At 47.1% G+C, this 18,401-nt stretch overlaps 1 protein-coding gene across 3 annotated transcripts in view; it reads left to right on the forward strand.

Annotated features, from left to right (window-relative positions):
• CCBE1 (collagen and calcium binding EGF domains 1) overlaps positions 1 to 17,615 on the forward strand; it is a 249,079-nt gene extending 231,464 nt beyond the window's left edge. Inside the window, exons 11-12 of one of the 3 annotated variants that reach the window (XR_012379993.1) lie at positions 5,255 to 5,568; positions 6,450 to 6,598. Coding sequence is in view for 1 of the 3 variants with exons in the window: in XM_073898114.1 (XP_073754215.1) it covers positions 5,255 to 5,380; positions 5,531 to 5,554 (150 nt within the window). In the remaining 2 variants the exon portion in view is untranslated. Of the gene's footprint in view, positions 1 to 5,254; positions 5,570 to 6,449; positions 6,599 to 12,541; positions 12,684 to 17,392 lie in introns of those variants that run through there. The other 2 variants (XR_012379994.1, XM_073898114.1) reach the window with 2 other exon arrangements.
• Positions 17,616 to 18,401: the final 786 nt, after the last annotated feature.

An 18,401-nucleotide genomic window follows, 5' to 3' on the forward strand; every position in this document is an offset into this window, starting at 1 on the left:
AGAGGTGTCGGCAGGGTCAGTACCTCCCGGAGGCTGTGCCGGACGGGCCGGGCCGTGCACACCCCGCTGCCGGTGCTGGCGGCTGCTGGCCATGCTTGGTGCTCCTGCCTCGAGCATCACATGCTGCTCTCCCTTCACGTCTCTGTCTCTCCATCTTCATGTGATATTCTCCTGTCTGTGAGTTCTGTGTCTGTATTTTTTCTTTTCTTTTCTTTTCTTTTGAGAGCATGAGAGCACAAATGGGGGTGGGGTAGGGGTGGGGAGGAAGGGAGGTGCAGAGGGAGAGGGAGAGGGAGAGAATCTCAAGCAGGCTTCATGCCCAGTGCGGAGCCCGAGGCGGGGCTCAATCTCACGCCCCAGAGATCATGACCTGAGCTGAAATCACGACTCAGACACTTAACCGACTAAGCCACTCAGCCACCCCTGTTGTCTCTTCTTATAAAGACACTATTTATTAGATGAGGGCTTACCATCCAATGGCCTCATCTCAATTATATCAACAAAGACCCTAATTCCAAATAAGGTCATGTTCTCCAGTGCCAGGTACACATGAACTTTGGGGAGTGGGGAGGAATACCACTCAACCGAGTACAAGAAGCAAGTTTTCAACCTAATCTTTGGCTTTTATCACCCTGCTTATTTCCTTTAATAGCATTTTTCAAATCTGAAATTCTTGCCCACTTCAATAAAAATTTATTGAGGGCCAAGGAGAGAGTAGTGATAAAAGCCCTTGCTCTCATCATGGAGATGCATTTTGGTCCAGGCAGACAAACAGATAATGGGTATTAGTCCAGGTTCTCCAGAGAAACCGAACCAATAGGATGAATATATGCGTAGAGACATTGATTGTGTGTGTGTGTGCGTGCGTGTGTACACACGTATAAAAGTATAAATGTGTATGTATTTACACAGAGTTACTTTAAGAATCGGCTTATGTGACTGGCAGGCTGGAGACCCCAGGAGGAGTTGGTGTTGCAGTTTGAGTCCAAAGGCAGTCTGCTAGCTGAATTCCTTCTTTGGGGTAGGTCAGTGTTTTTCTGTTAAGGCCTTCAACTGATTGGATGAGGCCCACCCACATTATGGAGAACAAACTGCTTGTGCAGTCTACCCATTTACATGTTATTCTCATCTAAAAAAAAAAAAAAAAACCCTCTGCAGCAACCCTCTAAGATAATGCTTGACCAAGTATCTGGGTCCTGGGGCCTCGACAAGTGGACACATAAAATCTACCATTACAAGGTCTGACTATGTTAGAAAGAGCTATGGGGGAAAAGAAAGTAGGGTAGAGGAATAGAGAGTGGTGGAGGGTAGGAAGCTATACTTTAGATGTGATCTTCTGGAAAGACCTCACCAACAAAGGGGTTGTAAGCAGAGACCTGAATGAAGGGAGAGGTGAGCCATAGGGAGATGTTGGGGGGAAATGACCCACACAGATCTGAGTGAGACCCTGAGGCGGACCTACCTGGTATGTTCAAAAACTACCAATGAACTCACTGTGGCTGGTACAAAATACACAAGCCGGCAAGTGGTAGGAAATGCCTCGGAGAGGTAACCATAGTCTGGGTAGAACCTTAAGGCGCTCTGTTAGGACTCAGTATTTCCTTCTGGACCCGTGGAGGGTTCTGGAACAGACAAGGATGGAAGAAGGGAAACTCACTGGGAGGCTGTAGAAGCAAGCGCCTTGTTTCTTGACTGTCTCTCTGAGAACTTGCTGCTGGTCTGTTGTCTGCTTCCTTGAGAGACTGGAAACCCCTCAGGGGCAGGAACTTTCTCTTTCCCTCAACTGAATTCCCAGCATCTCCCACTGTGCCCAGTATATGGTGGGAGTCCAATCAATACTTTTTATAGTGAATTTGATAGAATTCACACATTTTTGTCTTCACAAAACCCTACAGGGTGGGTACTTTTATTATCCCTAATGTATGCATCCACTTCAAGGTAAAATAACTTGCCCAAGGTCACAAAGCTAAAACATTCATAACAACCAGAGGCATATTTCAAAGCAAACATCAATTCACTGTCAGATTAACCCTGTAGGATACACACAGCTCAGCCACCCAGCCTCACATTCTGCCCCCAGGTTGGACTCACACACGACTTCACAGAATAGGCCTCTGTGGTACAGAAGGCCGGGGGCTGCGTGTTAATCTGGACTGGACTGACTACCTTTCTTACCTTCTGATATGAGGTGACTGGCAAAGGCACATAGTGAGACTATATACATAAGTTATAGATATGATACATCCTCAAGGACATGATGCAAGCATAATGAAGATCTTATGGTTGGTGCTAGATATGGCCCAAAGAAAACTAGGAGTCAAGACTCAAAAATTATGTATAATGGATTAAATAATACTTTAATAAAAAGAAACACGCTGTTGGGGCGCCTGGGTGGCTCAGATGATTGAGCGTCTGCCTTTGGCTCAGGTCATGATCCCAGGGTCCTGGGATCGAGCCCCGCATCGGGCTCCCTGCTCTGCGAGGAGCCTGCTTCTCCCTCTCCCTCTGCCTCTCCCCCTGCTCGTGCTCTCTCTCTCTCTCTCTCTCTCTGTATCTCTGTGTCTCAAATGAATAAATAAAATCTTAAAAAAAAAACATGCTGTCATTCAGGAGAGATTTTTTTCTAGAAGGAATATATCCAATGAGTCCTTATTAAATAGTCACCCATCAACACACATAATCATTTCTTGTAAAAGTTCATGGTAAAAGGGAACATAAGAAAGCATGTTTCCATTCAGGTGTATTTACAGAGAGGGTAATTTACTGAGCTGCAGTTACCTGTCTGGTGCATGAACCCAATGGAAAGGGAAAGCTTAGACTGCACAGGTAGCCAGCCAAACCGTGAGACCAGTGGTTTCCACGTGCTTTTGACGATGACCCACTGGGGTGAGGGAGGGGAGGCTCCACACATTTTACACAATGGCCCAATATTTACAATTGGAACAAGTTTCACGGTATTTACCCTTCCTATGTATGATGCACTCTTGTATGTTCTCTATAGGATGTGTTTTTCTTTTTTTAAAATCCTGGTCACAATCACGAAGTTGATTCCATGACTTACTAATAGGTGGCAGCCCACAGTTGGAAACCCACTTGCTTAACCAGTGCTTCTCAAACGGGACTGTGCATAAGAATCATCTGGGGACTTTATGAAAATGAGGGTTCTCATTCAGCGCATGTGGGCAATGCGGAATCTGAATCTGCGTTCTGACACCCTCCCGGGGCCAGGGTGGGTGGGGGGTGGTCACTGCTACTGATTCGTGAACCGCACCGTGACCAGCAAAGACTCTCATTTGTCACGCGGGAGTATCTGCTGTGAACTTTGGATGGGAGCAGGAGAGAATCAGATTCCCTAAGAACTCCAACGAGAATTGGGAATGCAAATATGGCTCTTAGAGATCAATTATCCAATCCTTTGTGCCTGATACTTTTTAAATACACATAGATGTGGTTTCCCTGGAAACTGGCACAGCCCGAGACAGCATCAAGTAAAGCTTATCTCTGCATTAACAGTTTATCAGGAATCGAGTCAATGGCCAGCTGAGGGGGAAAGAAAACATCTGGAGGGAGGAAGGGGACGCCCCTGGAAGAGAATATGGGAAGGTAGCAGACACAAGCTTTGCCCATTTTATTGCCTCTCTCCCTCCAGGGGCCCTGGCCTTGACAAAGGTTGCTAATATTGGAAGGCTGGTTCCCAAACATGGGAGAGAAATAGTGAAGTCCGTATAGCTTGTCGATCCAGTTAAGTGTGATTTGGTTCCTGTTCCATATGGGGTGGTCTCCACCAGCAGCCCCAGGTGATTCAGGGCCTCCCGATTCTCGTCCATTTCCAGCAAGGGGACAATGCTTTCCATTCTCATTTCTCCTCCAGTCTGTTTTCCTGCGGCTTTGTTTCATCATCCGTCTCGAACATCACTGCCAACCACACTGGGAATGGGAGCTGGGTGGGGAAATTATTAAACGAGAAGAGAAGTCCTATCTACAGAGTCATATTTTGCTTTATAAATCGTTTTTATGATATAGGAGGATGGGACTGTTTCCAAAGTCAAGTTTTGTTGTTTGAGTGTTTTGTTTTAAACTATAATCCACGGGCATTCTTGGTTCTCTCTGCTTTGCCTTCTCCCCCCCCGCCCCGGCCCCCGCCCAGTAACCCAGCCATGTGCTGGGTCTGCCCTGAGTCAGCTCAGAGAAGGTTGTGGACCTTTTTACCCCCAGCATTCTGGAGATAATGCCCAGCATCTTGCTAGGCTGCCATCATGCCCTGTAATTGAAAGACCGGGTAACATGGACTGCTTCTCCAGGGTTCCCACGAGGTCATTTATTTACAACTCTGTAAAAGTCTCAGCCAAACGGAGCAGAACATATATGTGATTATAGAGAGCCAGATGTGGGTAATTTGCCTTCTGCAAAAACCTGGAAAGGAGAAAGGTGCCACAAATGGAATTAGGCTCAGATTATTCAGAAAGGAAACCACAGCTGGAAAACCTTTCAGAAAGAGGCCCCTTCAGAAGTTCAGCCTTCTTGGACAACAGCCCAGCACACTATCCTTCCAGGGCTGAGTCCGTGGTGCTGTGGGCTGCTGAGACCCAATGCCACTCACCTGATTGGTACACACTTTATGTATAAATATTCATGCAAGATGGGATGACAGCCATTGGATTGATACGATTTGCTTTGGTTGTTCCAAGGAAACAAAAGTAGCCCCAGGGGATTGGCTTTCTGAGCTACACGGGCATCCTTCTAGCAAAGATAAAATCTGAGTGTGGTGTAGGGGAGCATTTTCTCTTAGTGAGTCTTTCTTGGGTAACCAACCCATTTGGTGGCACCTGGGTCTTCCTCTGCTCGGTTCCCTGACTACTGGACTTGAAGTTCCATTCAGTGGCCTGTCCGTGGTCAGATGGGACTGGAGGGCTGCACCCAGTTCGCAGAGGGGTGCATAGGCAACTCCCAGGCACCCCTTCCTCAGGCAATTCCGGCTCTTTCGTGCCTTTTACTTGGTTCCCAAAGGCCCCCCAAGAGACCAAGGAATCTGGTTACTGTTCTCAGGGGAGAACTGCCCCAGGGTCACTCAAGGCAAAGGGGTAGTGGGGGGTGGGGAGGAATCCCGGGTGTGTGGATGGGACCTCTGAGGAGTGAAGCGCCACCCTCTGAGGGAATGGGGAATATGAAACTGACAACCCAAAATACCAAGCCACCCACCCCCATGGGCTCCGCCTCAAGTCTGAAATCCTCACCACTAATTTCCCTTCCTAAGGACCATTCATTCAGGCTACAGCTTTCGGTTGTGAGAGCCGGTGTATTCATCAACCAGCAGGTACGTGGAGAAATTAGTCACCCGATTCCATGTGAAGACTCAACAGAAAACAGTTTGGGGGAATTGGTGAGATATAACAAGGAGGGGAAAAAAAAACAAATCTAACCTGGGAACTAAAGGTAGGCATGGAGGAAGTCCCCCAGGGAAGGAGGGAGGGTTATGGGAAGCCAAGACAACCCATGAACTTGATGATCTCAAATGCACCATCTCTTCCAGGTCAGTGAGTGTCGTCTCTGCTAACCATCCTCGTGAAGGTGAGGTTTCTGAGTCACTTCTATTACTAGCTGGGTGACCCCCCACGTCACACTGGGGGAACATGAAGGACCCAGCTTCCCTTGACACAATTTGGATCCTAGGAGTTAGGCCGGGGGCTTCCCCGCCCCTCACTCCTTGCTGGCTTCAAAGACAGGCTCGTCGCTTTCTCCCACATAGAATCTGGAGGCTTTATAAGTAGGGAGCTGGGTCACTCTGTCTCCCACCCTTAGTCAAAAACTTCTTGAGGACAGGAATTTTAACCATCTTCATAGCTCCTGGGAACCTAGAACAGTGCTTGGGGCACAGTTAGAGTTCAGAAAATGCAGGAAGCAACCAGTCACTAAGGATACAGCCACTGCGGGTCCCCAATTACTTCTGTTCATTCAATTCTTCAAAGAGTATGTATCGACTGCCTTCTATGTGACATACACTGTGGTGAGCACTGAAAATATAATAGATCTCAAGACGAGTCCTGGTCCCCAGTGTCTGGGATTACGGTCTAGTGAATGAAATCCCAGGCCTGCGTCGATACACACTGAAGCCCCAGCACCTTTTTTTAAATTTTTTTCTGTACAGGGGCGCCTGGGTGGCTCAGTCGTCAAGCGTCTGCCTTCGGCTCAGGTCACGGTCCCAGGGTCCTGGGATCGAGCCCCCGCATCGGGCTCCCTGCTCCGCGGGAAGCCTGCTTCCCCCTCCCCCACTCCCCCTGCTTGTGCTCCCTCTCTCGCTGTGCCTCTCTCTGTCAAATAAAGAAATAAAATCTTAAAGAAAAAAAATTTTTTCTGTACAGAATTCCCCCAAGGGTCTTTATTTTACAATTCAAAATTGGGTTCATGCTGGATAACACCTCCTGTTTATTTTGACTCTCACCCCTTTTAAGGAAAAGCAACCACCTCCACACAAGCCAATAAAACAAGGCCTCAAAAAGTTTCTGCTGCCTCTTCCGCATGAAGTATGTATTGACAGGTGGCTTTCACAAGCTGCAAGGCCTGCTGAGGAAATGGAATTTTCCTGTTGAGCCAAAATTGTGTTTGGGCCCAAAGCTGAAGACAGAATGCATCAGCAACCCCCCACATTCTAAAGTGAGCATCTTTTTTCTAAAAGATTTTATTTATTTATTTTAGAGATAGAGAGAGAGGGAGGGGGAGGGAGAGCAGGGGGAGGAGCAGAGGGAGAGGGACAAGCAGACGCTGCACTGAGCTTGGAGCCTGACATGGGGCTCGATCCCACAACCCTAAGATCAAACCCTGAGCCAAAATCAAGAGTCGGACGCTGAACCGACTGAGCCAACCACGCCCCGCTAAAGTGAGCATCTTCAAGGAGTTAGGCAGCAGCCGCCTCCCCACAGGGCCTTGGGAGCAGCTTCTGCTCAGAGCGGTGCCTGCCCCGCTTACTCCCCACCCAACCCGGGCTATGGGAGAAGTGGGCCGGGGGAGTGGGAGGCACAGGGAGCCTGTAGAGAAGACGGGGTTCTGGGGGCCAGGTGATTCCCTACGGACGGGGATGAGGAGAGGAGCTCCCCATCCTAAAGCGAAGTGAGAGGGAGTTCCGAAAGAATACCTCTGACAACATGGGGCGCTCACAAGCGTGCGAGAGGGCAGCTCACGGTTCCCTCGCTAGGTGCGCGCTGAGCTACAGGACGCACGGGTGATCGTGCTTACTGCCACGCGAGCAAGGCCAAGGAACGGGCCTCCTTGGGAGGATGCTCTGAGAGTCCGGGAGTATGATTTGCTTTCCTTTTCCACCTACAGCCCCCAGCCCCATGAGGAAGAAGACAGGGTGCTTGGCATGCGTGCCCTGAAGAGAGGGGACATACTTACGCATAAAGACGTATTGTACGTCTGTGTTGGTGAAGTCGGAGACCCGGTGAGAGTAGCCTCTCCCTTGGAGCCCGAGGAACCATGGTTTCTTATCGCTGGGAGGAAGATGGGGACAGACCGTGGAGGTGTTTGCAAGGAGGGCTTGCCTGCATGTGAAGGTACACAGAAGGAAGAGGAGTGCCGGGGACCCCTTCCCACTCAGACACGTGGCCATCACCAACACCGGTCCTCACGCCTCCCGCCTTGCTCCAACCCCCCGCCCCCCAGAAGCTTGAACTGGTAGAGGCCCAGGGTGGAGGACGCTCAGCTCCTTTCCAAACAGCCAGGCCTACAACCCTAGCCCCCACTGGAGTTGCGGAGCAGGGAAGGGCCAAGATTTAAATCAAGTTCAAGTTTAAAGTATTTTCAAGGAACAGGACTTGGTCTTAAATCCCAAAGGTGGTTAGAAAGTTCGAATTTGGCCAAAATTTCATGAAAGGAGCCACAACCAAAAGAAGGGGTGGGGGGGACACAGTTCAACAAAACTTAAGGACCACTTTGTATCCTCAACAAATTTAGACTTTTCGATAAACCACTTACAGATGAGATGCATTCTTAGCACTTTCAAAACCACTTTAGAGTTACTTCAGGCTCTCCTCCATTTGTTTTTATTTATGCCCAAAGATCATCTTTTCTTTCAATCTTTTAAGTCTGAGGGGGTCCGATCCTAATCCAAGGCAAGTGCCCGAGGAGCTGTAGGCAGGTGCCTCCATCTTTGTCAGACAGAGAGCATCCTGCCTCCCCCAGCGCCGTCCGGCAGAACTCTACACTCTCTTTTCAGAAAGAGAAACATCTCCATTCTGGCATTTCACAACTCCTGCTGTCTCGGGGAACACATGTGAGGAAATCCAGGCCTAGCCAGAGATTCCTTCAAATGCCAGGGGAGGTGAAAAATGAAAGATGTGCATGGTAAACCAAACATTGAGGTCACTTGGTTTCCAAACGGCAGGGAGAAACACCAGCATGTGCAGATTCGCCTGCAAAGATTCCCAGGTCTTGGACCTGGGGCGCATAATTAAGATGATGCTCTTGGCATAGGGGATATCCAAATAGCTCCATAATTAGTCTCAATCGCAGTGACTCACTTGGGGGAAGGCAGATGCATGGGTGGGAAGGATAAAAACAGAATGGGGGGTGCTTGTTTATCTCATTTTGATTTTTGAGTTTGGGGAAGTCAGTCTGTGACACCATTAAAACATTTCATATGCACTTTATGATTTTTGAAAATCTTTTTAAAAAATAGTTACCTAAAATATTATGATGTGTTAAATGATAGCTTTAAAATAATCCCATGGGGGGCGCCTGGGTGGCTCAGTCGTTAAGCGTCTGCCTTCGGCTTGGGTCATGAGCCCAGGGTCCTGGGATCAAGCCTCACATTGGGGTCCCTGCTCTGCAGGAAGCCTGCTTCTTCCTCTCCCCCCCCCCCCCGCTTGTGTTCCCTCTCTTGCTATGTCTCTATCTGTCAAATAAATACATAAAATCTTAAAAAAAAAAAAAGAGAATGGATAGGCTTAGGGACAGGGAGGATGCTAAGCTACGTGCATGAAAGTTAGCAAGGCCTCAGCATTAAGAGTTGTTTGGGGGCTTCAGGAACAAAGATGGAAGCTTCTGGGCAGGACTGCCTCAATTCCCTAGAACACACTTGACAGGGGCCAGAACCCATGCGAAATTCATGATCTAGGACCTGGCAAAGACTGCTCTGCTTTATGTTCTAACAGAAAGAACCACGACACTGTGTTCTTTTCCAGAGAATCACAGGATTCTTGAGGCCTCAGAAGTCTACAAAGTGAGTTGCTTGAAATAATGTAAAGAGTAAATAAGCAACTTGGAATTTCCTTACTATCCAAAAGACCTATATGTTTTCTTGCAGCTGGCGAATCTCATTAGGAGTGAGAAAAACAGGGGCGCCTGGGTGGCTCAGTGGGTTATGTGTCGGCCTTTGGCTTAGGTCATGATTTCAGGGTCCCGGGATCCAGCCCCATGTTGGGCTCCCCGCTCAGCGGGGAGCCTGCTTCTCCCTCTCCCTCCACCCCTCCCCCTGCTGGTGCTCTCCCTCTCATGTGCTCTCTCTATCTCTCTCTCAAATAAATAAATAAAATCTTTAAAAAAGGAAAAAGAAAGGAGTGAGAAAAACGTGGAGGTTAGTCTTTCAGCAGAACTGGCCCCCAAAACGCAGGCAAGATACTCTGGGGTAGACCCAGGAAGCCAGGAATGTTGTAGGTGTGACCCATAGCCCTTAAAATGGGACCTCTGAAGCAGATGGCTAATCATACTCAACCTTCCCCCTTAGTAACAATAAAACTTCCAGTTTTTCACTGAGCTTGTGACCATCCAAAATAAAGGCTGCATTTCCCAGCCTCCCTTGCAACTAGAGATGCCATGTGACTAGGTATCAGCCAACAAATGTAAGCAAAATGTTATGTTTAAGTTCCAGAACATGTCCTCAAAGAAAGGGGACATGCTCTTTTCCTCCTTCCCACTGGCTGGAATTTAGATGTGATGTTGAGAGCTTAAGCAGCCATTGTATACCATGAGTTGAACCATTAAGGATGGTAAAGCAGAAAAAGATGGAGCCAGGGTTCCTGATGGTCATGGAGCCATCAGGAACCCCATCAGGAAGCCAATCCTTGGCTGCCTGCCTCTGGCCTTGTACGTGAGAGAAAAATGAACTTCTGTCTCTTTTAACCACTGGAATTATAGCTAGTTTTTAGTTTTCTGTAATATGCAGTGAAACTTGATCTGCTCTGGTAAAACCCTCAACAGACAAGTTCTCTAAGAGTTAAAATTAGCATATCCTCAAACCCAATTAGAAGACCTTGGAGGGAATGGGGCAACTGGGTGATAGGCATTAAGGAGGGCATGTGATGTAATGAGCACTGGGTCTTATACGCAACTGATAAATTATTGAACACTACATCTGAAACTGATGATGTACTGTATGATGGCTAACTGAATTTAAATAAAAAAGAAGAAAAAAAGAAGACCCTCCAAAATTCTGCCTCAGGTCGGGAAGAGACACCATGGTATAATGTGTTTCAGAGGAAATGAGAGAGTTGTTCAGCCCCTTGCCCCAGGGTTCGTGACATTAACTCTGAAATAATGGGGACCGTCCTACTTTCTCTGGCTGGGGCATTGAGTAGCTCTGAGAGGCGGCTTGCTCTCAGGCTTCCCACCCAGACTCTAACCTTGGAAGGGAGGTGGTTAAATGCTACAATGTAAGTGTTTGCATGCTTGCTGTTTGGAAATCTGCTTTCCCAGCCCCAGCATTTGTTAGAGGAGACCCCAGTGTTTGTCAGCCCCTCCAGGGGCATCTGAGGGGGAGTGCACCTGCGCAAGTAAGAGAAGGGAACTAGGGAAGAAAGACATTAGCCCTGTGGTTCTCAAGCCTGCGTGGGCCTCAGAATCACTGGCAGCCTTGTGAAAGCACCTTGCTGCACCACATGCCCAGAGCTTGTGAGTCACCAGGTCTAGGGTGGGGTGGAACATCTGCATTTCTAACAGGTTCTGTGACCCACACTTTCAGTACCCCTTACATTAGATTATATATAGAAATATATAGAATATCCTTTCGATACTGGTCTTTGCTTTGACCAGGGGAAGTGTAACCAAACAAAAATAATTAACAGGTGTCAAGGTACTCTACCCAAAAGCAGAACTGAAGAAGAGAGGGATGAATGAAAAGAGAAAGACTCCTTCAGAACGCGTCTCCTTAGAAGCAAGGGGAGCAGGACGCAAAGGGTCTTTCGGAGGAGGCTCTGCAGAGGCATGGCCCAAGAGACCAGGCAGTCCTGGTGGAGGCTGGGCAGAGGAGTCAGGAGGGGAAGGAGGACTTTGGGGACAATGCTAAGGTTTAGCTCTGCTGCTGTGCAAGAGTGGGTAGGAAAGAAAGACAGTGTCTTTTTAAGAACAGAGGTGTGAAACTATGTTTTAGCAGAAGCAGACACAAATCCTCTGTCATATGCAACACTTGGGAAAGTAGCACGTACACGGAGACTATAAGCATGAACGTGCAATTAGCTTTCCCTACGGCTCAGTCTGAGGACCACAGAGCTGTCAGGTCAGCCTCAGTTTCCCTCCTCCCCGGCGCGCCCTCCGCACACACCCCTGCATTTCCTAGCTGGGTCGGCAGGTGGAGCAGTTGAATCGCACAGTGAGCCCGAGTCACGCCCCCCGAAGCAGCTGCCCCATGCCGCTTTCATTGGGGATAAGCCTACATTCCTTCTAGAACGTTCCTCAGTGGAGGGCAGCAGTCCTGGCGGGAGGCTCCAACTGCAGTGTCGCTATACGGTCTGAGGTTTCACTTAAACACCCAGCCGAGCTGTCTGGAACCCCCCCTTTCCCCTCTGCCCAGATGCAAACTCTGTTGTTTTTCATGCCAAGGGCAGTTGAGCCAGGTGTCTGTTACAGTTTCCTGCAGGCGTGCTCCAGAGGGGCTTCGTTAGGGGCCAACTCCTTACCACATTAATATTCTGTCTGTAAGGAAGACTGCTAATTGCCTGGATTTAAGGAAGATTTTTTTCTCGCTTTTGGAATCAAGGAGAATGTATTGGCTCTCCACTGCTTTGTCTGCTTGGGTGAAGAGAAGCTGATGTTCTAGGTTGGATATGAGACTGGAATAGGCCATAGGGAGGCAGTACGCAGAAGTCCCTGCGTTTCACTCCAGCACCTGACTTTCCAGGATAGGACATAGATCACCTGGTCTGCTCTAGCTCCAAGAGGCTAGGTTAGTGCTGGACCAACACACTGCGTGGAGGACTGAGTCGGGGCCCCTGGGTTTCAGCAGCAGAATGTCCAGCCCGTGAACAGTCACCGCAGTGTGTCGGGCCAGAGCCCATAGCAGTCGTATTCCAGAACACAACTGACTTCCGTGGTATTGCCGCACAGAGGAATTGCTGGGGCTTGTAGGTTCAGTCTGAGAAGCGCGTCCCATTCTATCAGACCCAACGCCCCCCCCTTTTCTAGCAAATATTGCGCAAAACTCGCCTATAGTTTCCTAAAATGAAATGCACAATCACATACACAGATATTATTTTCATCACTCTAATGTCCTAACAATATATCAAGAATAAATTAAAGAGAGGTTGTTATAATAAATTAATCTGTATTCCAACAGCTAGAAGACACAAGGGAGGAGGCTGATGCTTGCACTTATTCACGCACTCACCCAAACACGACAGCCACAAAGCAGAATAAGTGTTGGTGACTGTGAGCTGCATTGTATCGGTGATTAACTCTCAGTAAAATTCCAACCAAGTGTAAGTATACTCTTTCCTTAATTTATGTAGAATTATAAAGTTTTAAAGGATAAATTGCATTTCTATGGAAAGCAGAGTGAGGCTGTAGGCTTTTCACTCCCTGTGACAGCAGCCCCGCCCACACACACACACACACACACACACACACACACACACACCCCCGTACACCACACATCATTTCCTAAACAACCCCTAGGAGGTAGTATTGCCACTGCTGGGAACTGAACATTCAGCATTGTTGTGGAGACCAGGGAGTGCCCCCAAAGGAGGGGGAGGGCCCTTAGCTGCCTCCAGCACTCCTAGAAAGCATTAGGTTCTCCAGGTAATTACCCAACGCCTCTCTCAACGGCAAAATCCAAGACTTGCACACCTGGTACCAGATTTGCTTACAAGGTAGACACCTATCGAAGGTGCCTCCACCCTAGGTTCTGCGTGACAATGTGACTATTAGTTCTGACCTCTGCTGGAACAACAGTGCAACCCACCACAATCAGTCTGAGAGATGTAGGTGAAAAGGGATGCCTGGTTCATTCTCCTGAGCCAACTTCCAACCCCCCCCCGCCCAACACACACCTTGCAAGCCTGCTGAGGAAAGGCCTGGAAGCTAAGCCCACAGCAGATCTTCACAGAACAAGGCTTGCCCAGCTCTGTACCAGCCTCTGGGATTATTTGGCAATCTGAGTGTCAAGAAGCTCCTGGTTTGGGCTCTAGTTAATTGAATGTTCTGATTACTTGATAGCTACTTCACAATCCTATTTGCTTCGATGCTTATGCAAATGTTCTAAAATTCATGAATTCACCCTTCACCAAAACAGCAATGGCTTCATTAGCAGGCAAGATTCCTTCTTCTTTCATCTCCTTCCCATTTCCCGTAATAGAATTGTAATATCTCTTTTCAATAGAAATGCATTCGGTAAACACACAAGTCCGGTTTCCTAGCTTAATAAACGTACATACTAGAGAACTGAGCTTTTGATTAAGATTACTGCATCATTTGGGGCCCCTCTCTCCTCACCACTGATGGTGCCTAGGCCGACATCAAAGCTTGTGTTTCATGTGGATTCAGATCTCAGGAAATCTGAAAGCTTAATTGATTTTTTTGTTTCAGTTGTTATATATTTTTCTACTACAGTAAATTTTTTCTACAATACATGTAACGTGTGCTGTGTCAGTTGGGGGTCTTCTGAGAAGCAGCTGCAGATGGACTCTGATGTGCATGGGTGCTATTAGAGGAAAGGCCTTCGTGAGACCGTGTGGAAGGAGCCAGACCTGGCTGGAAGCTGTCAGGCCACAATGCAAGGCATGCTGAGTACCTGTTAGGGTATTTATTATGTAGCTGAGAAAATATGGGCTAGATCTATGAACAAGAGAGTGCTCGAAAAAAAGAAAGCAAAATTGGATACTTTGAAGAGACTTAGTAAAAACAAATAATCGTTGAAACATATATTTTTTATCAGATCATGTCTGAATGAGATTGTTATAAAAGCTTAGGGGAAGGGGCGCCTGGCTGGCTCTGTCGGTAGAGCACGCAACTCTTGATCTTGGGGTCCTGAGCTTGAGCCCGGTGTTGGGTGTAGCAATTACTTTAAAAAAAAAAAAAAGGAAGAAGACCTTTAGGGAAAATTGATTAATACTTAGTAGAATTCCACACTTTTATTGTGTTACAGTATCTCTGCAATGTAAAGAACCCAAAACTGTAAATTGTAGTCAATGCATTAAGGGTGTGATTTGTGTAAAATAATGAGAGTGCCAAGCAGTGGATCCTGTGCAAAGAAAAGACAATGGGTTTACATCTCCAGATTGCTCTGAATATACGTTCTATGCTTTAAGCTAAATGAAAACGTTTACTTTTTTAAAGTCTGGTTTGATGGACTTTCTCAATGAACCAACCAACCGCTCCTGACCACGGGAGGCTTCTACATTTGTTAAATATAATACAGTTGTCTTTGCCACGAATTTGTACATAATGAAATAATAATGAAAAAAACAAGATGTGCCTGGGGTGGAGAGAGTTTGTGAAGGTCAATTTAGGGTCACGGTTAGATTTTTTCATTTCATAAATATTCGTTAAGAAGGGTGTTAGAACCTCGTTGAAATCATAAATGGCCTACTTTGATTTCACATCTGCATTTGGCAGAGATATCAATATATTATACATATATTTTATGACATTATATATATATACATATATATGGCATAAGTTTCTGGGCCCCAAAGGAAAAAAAAACCAGCCAAAGAGTTTCTCTACTGTCCCATATATTTTCTGTCCAAGACATGCTAGGGAATATTCAGCTGTCACCTACATTGTAAATCAGCTCTCTGCTAAAGGAAGTGTTGGTTTTTTGTTTTAAAGATTTTATTTACTTATTTGAGAGAGAGAGGGAGAGAGAGTGCGCTTAAGAGAGCACGAGGCGGGGAGAGGGGCAGAAGGAGAGGGAGAGGCAGACTTCCCACTGAGCAGGGAGCCCTGACATGGGGCTCTATCCCAGGACCCCAGGATCATGACCTGAGCCAAAGGCAGACACTTAACCCACTGAGCCACCCAGGCGCCCCAGAAGCATTGGTTTTAAGATCTGATTTGTCCAGGCCCATCTCCAACCCCAGGCTGTTCCATGTGGTTCATCCACCCATGCAGAATTGCCTGCAAACCCTTAACTGCCCCAGCCCCACCCCATGGTATGGGGAAAGCGCCCACTCTGGAGCCTCACAGATCTCCCCTCCACCTCTCCCTGCCACCTACAGACAGTGTGATGGGAGCAGGCCCTTTGCCTCCCTGAGGCTCCAGTTCCTCACCACTAAATAAAGATCTAATGCCTACTCCCAGGTCTTGTCATGAGGCTCGCAGGAGACAGGTTGTGAGAGCTCCCAAGTTACATGGACACCAGGAGTGGATGCTCCCTCCTAGCTAGCTGCACCCTCACAGAACTGGAAAGTTCTGTTCTGGAAGAACCTTGGTCGTTGTTTCCTTTGAGGACCTCTATTCTCAACACTGACCCGGCAAACACCGAATTTAATGACCTCTTTAATGACATGCACATTATTTCCCACTTTAACATCTACAAAGTCGAAAGCATCTTACAAATCAAAGGTATTTTATAATTGCTGTCAACCAGGCAACAGTCCTCAAGTACTTGCCGTCACCTGTTGCTTCTTCCAATTTCCCGTAGCTGTGCATATTGTCATCCCTCCCACTGCGTTAATGTGCATTTTTGGTACTCACATGGTCTTTAAGTTGGCTTCAAGAAAATTCCACCCTGATTCAACATTAAAACAAAACGTTATTGTGTCTACCAAGAAGCACAGAACTAGAACAACAGTGTGAATTTGCTGTTAGTAAAGCAAATGTTCTTCCGTGGAAGTAAACCACAGTTCTGTATTTTCTTACAGATCACTTCAAAAAGATCTCCGAAATGTAGACACCCCCCGAGCAAGTGAAGCTGTGTCACCTTTTGTTTCCTGAGATAAGGATTGCTTTCCAAGACATGCAACAGAAGGCAGAAGAAAGGGCCAAATCCCTCAGAATGGATGCAAGAAGTGTCAAAGCAATGAGAGACCAGTGGCATCAATTTGTGCACACGGCAAAGGACTATTGTTAAGCTGGTGTCAGGGTTTAATGGGCGGTGGTTTTTCTTTCTTAGAGATACTTCAGCTAATGATGGGTCTTATAATCTAAGGCATCTTAGAATTGATAAGGCATGGTACTTTCTCTTTTTTTTTTTTTAAAGAAAATGAGTGAAATCAGCATAATGTGAGTATTGTCTCTATTCTGAAGTTGCCCTGATATCCAGAGAGATCACATGAGAGGCAAAGTGGTAGACCATGCTGCCCCAGGAGGAGTGGGGGGTGGAGGAGGGACCTCTGCCTTCCCCCCTGATGGCTTTGCCTTTCATGATTCCTCTTGCTTGTGAGGCCTGCTGCTCTTCCTGCTCTGAGGCACCCTTTCATCCTTGTATAACTCACCCTACCTTTTTTACTTTCCTCATTGATTGGGTTCTGCTCTTACGATCATAAAAGTCTTGCTGAGGCATGAGTGCTGGCTACATACCCTCACCCATTAGTCTACTTCTCCAGTTCGGACTTAGCCGCTTTCTTAAAGAGTGATCATGAGTTTCACTGACTCACCCACTTCCTTGTCCATGCTTCTAACAGCCCAAGTTACGCAGGTGGTGGTCCAGAGGGAGTGAGAGTCTTCTGAATGGGAGATCAGTGTGCACATACTACCACAACCACCCTGACCCTCCCCATTGGTTGGCCTAAGATTTGGGGTAAGATTGTTCCACTTAGCATTTAAATAGCCATTTAATATAAGGCCAAAAAAAAAAGTTATCAGAAGTGACTGAGTATGGTGTGGTCTATTTAGATAAACATATTGATTATTGGATAAATATCATATGCTCCATAAACAAATAAAATACAAAGAACTATAAGAGAACACTTTATTCTGAGCACAATTTAACATTGCAAGATGTATGGTTCTTTGTGATAAATATCAATTGTCTTTATCCTATAGGGTTAAAACTCCAGGTTTGATAAAGAAGCCTGATTCATAGACGGCTAAATAAACCAACATTTCCTATCTGGGTTTTGGAAGAAATTTCTGAGAAGTTAGTTGTATATTCAGTGTGACTTTCATTGGTTTCAAGTTTGCTACCTCCTTTAAAAATGATGTACAAAAGTCATTTGTCATTTCCCTTAATCTCTTCGTGAAGCTGAACAAGCTTAGAACATCGACATTCCCCTCCTCTCTGAAGCACATGGCCATCCTCAGGGCTGCAGGCTGCAGACAGAATCTTCATTTCCAAGGAGTGACCCCTGGATACCTAACGATTATCTACAACCGCACCCCCTTGCCCCCCAAATTCAGCCGAGCTCTCGGTGCTTGGGATCAAGCTGCTGCCCGGTCTTCCTGTTGGCCACCGCAATTCCAAGGGCAGGGGAGAAGGCCGGCAAGACTGGGACTGGGGGCCCTTGTCCCGATTGCATCTCACTGGAGGGTTTCAAGCTTTGGCTGAAGCTGGAGATTGGGATTTCTGACCCTTGTATGAGAAAAGGATGTGGCTGGGTGTGGCACTGGGACACGTTAATGCCCACATGCAGAGTGGATGTTTGAGAATTAAACCACCCATAAAGTGAGGCGTTATAAATGGGCTGTGACGGCAGCAAACATTTACTTTGAGCCACAGAGGTCTGGATTTGCTAAGCGACACGGGTGAGTGCACGATGGGGATCGGAGCCAGGAGGTTACCGGGGACTCCTCCGTGCTCTGGAGTGTTTTCAAGTCAATAAAACCTACCGCAGTGTGACCTGGGGGCTAAATAGGACAATATTTAAAAAAACACACACACACAAAGAGACTCCAGCCTCATTCTCTTTTTAAATAAAATTGTGTGAGCAGGGGCAGGGGGTTCCTACTGGAAAGTTTCATGGTACTTTCGTAGTAAATTATGAATTCCACGTTGGAACCAAACAGGACAGTTTGAACATAGCGCTTTCTGAAGCTAGGAAAACAGGCTCCTAGTGCTGGCCCTGCTCCCCTCCTGAGCTAAGCCACCTACCTACTTGTGGGAGAGACAAATCACCCCTGCGGTCTCGGTGCCCTGGCTCACCCCTTAAGAACCTCCTTTTTTCCCTTTCCTTCTTTCCTTCTTTTATGTACATTTAGTTCCCACAGGCTTCCTTTATCAATATTTCAATTGGTTGCTGCTGACCTATACTTGA

Source organism: Callorhinus ursinus, unplaced genomic scaffold (assembly GCF_003265705.2).
Source record: "Callorhinus ursinus isolate GAN/ISIS: 27379988/994484 unplaced genomic scaffold, GSC_fseal_2.0 scaffold11, whole genome shotgun sequence".
In the NCBI taxonomy this organism is placed as follows: domain Eukaryota; kingdom Metazoa; phylum Chordata; class Mammalia; order Carnivora; family Otariidae; genus Callorhinus; species Callorhinus ursinus.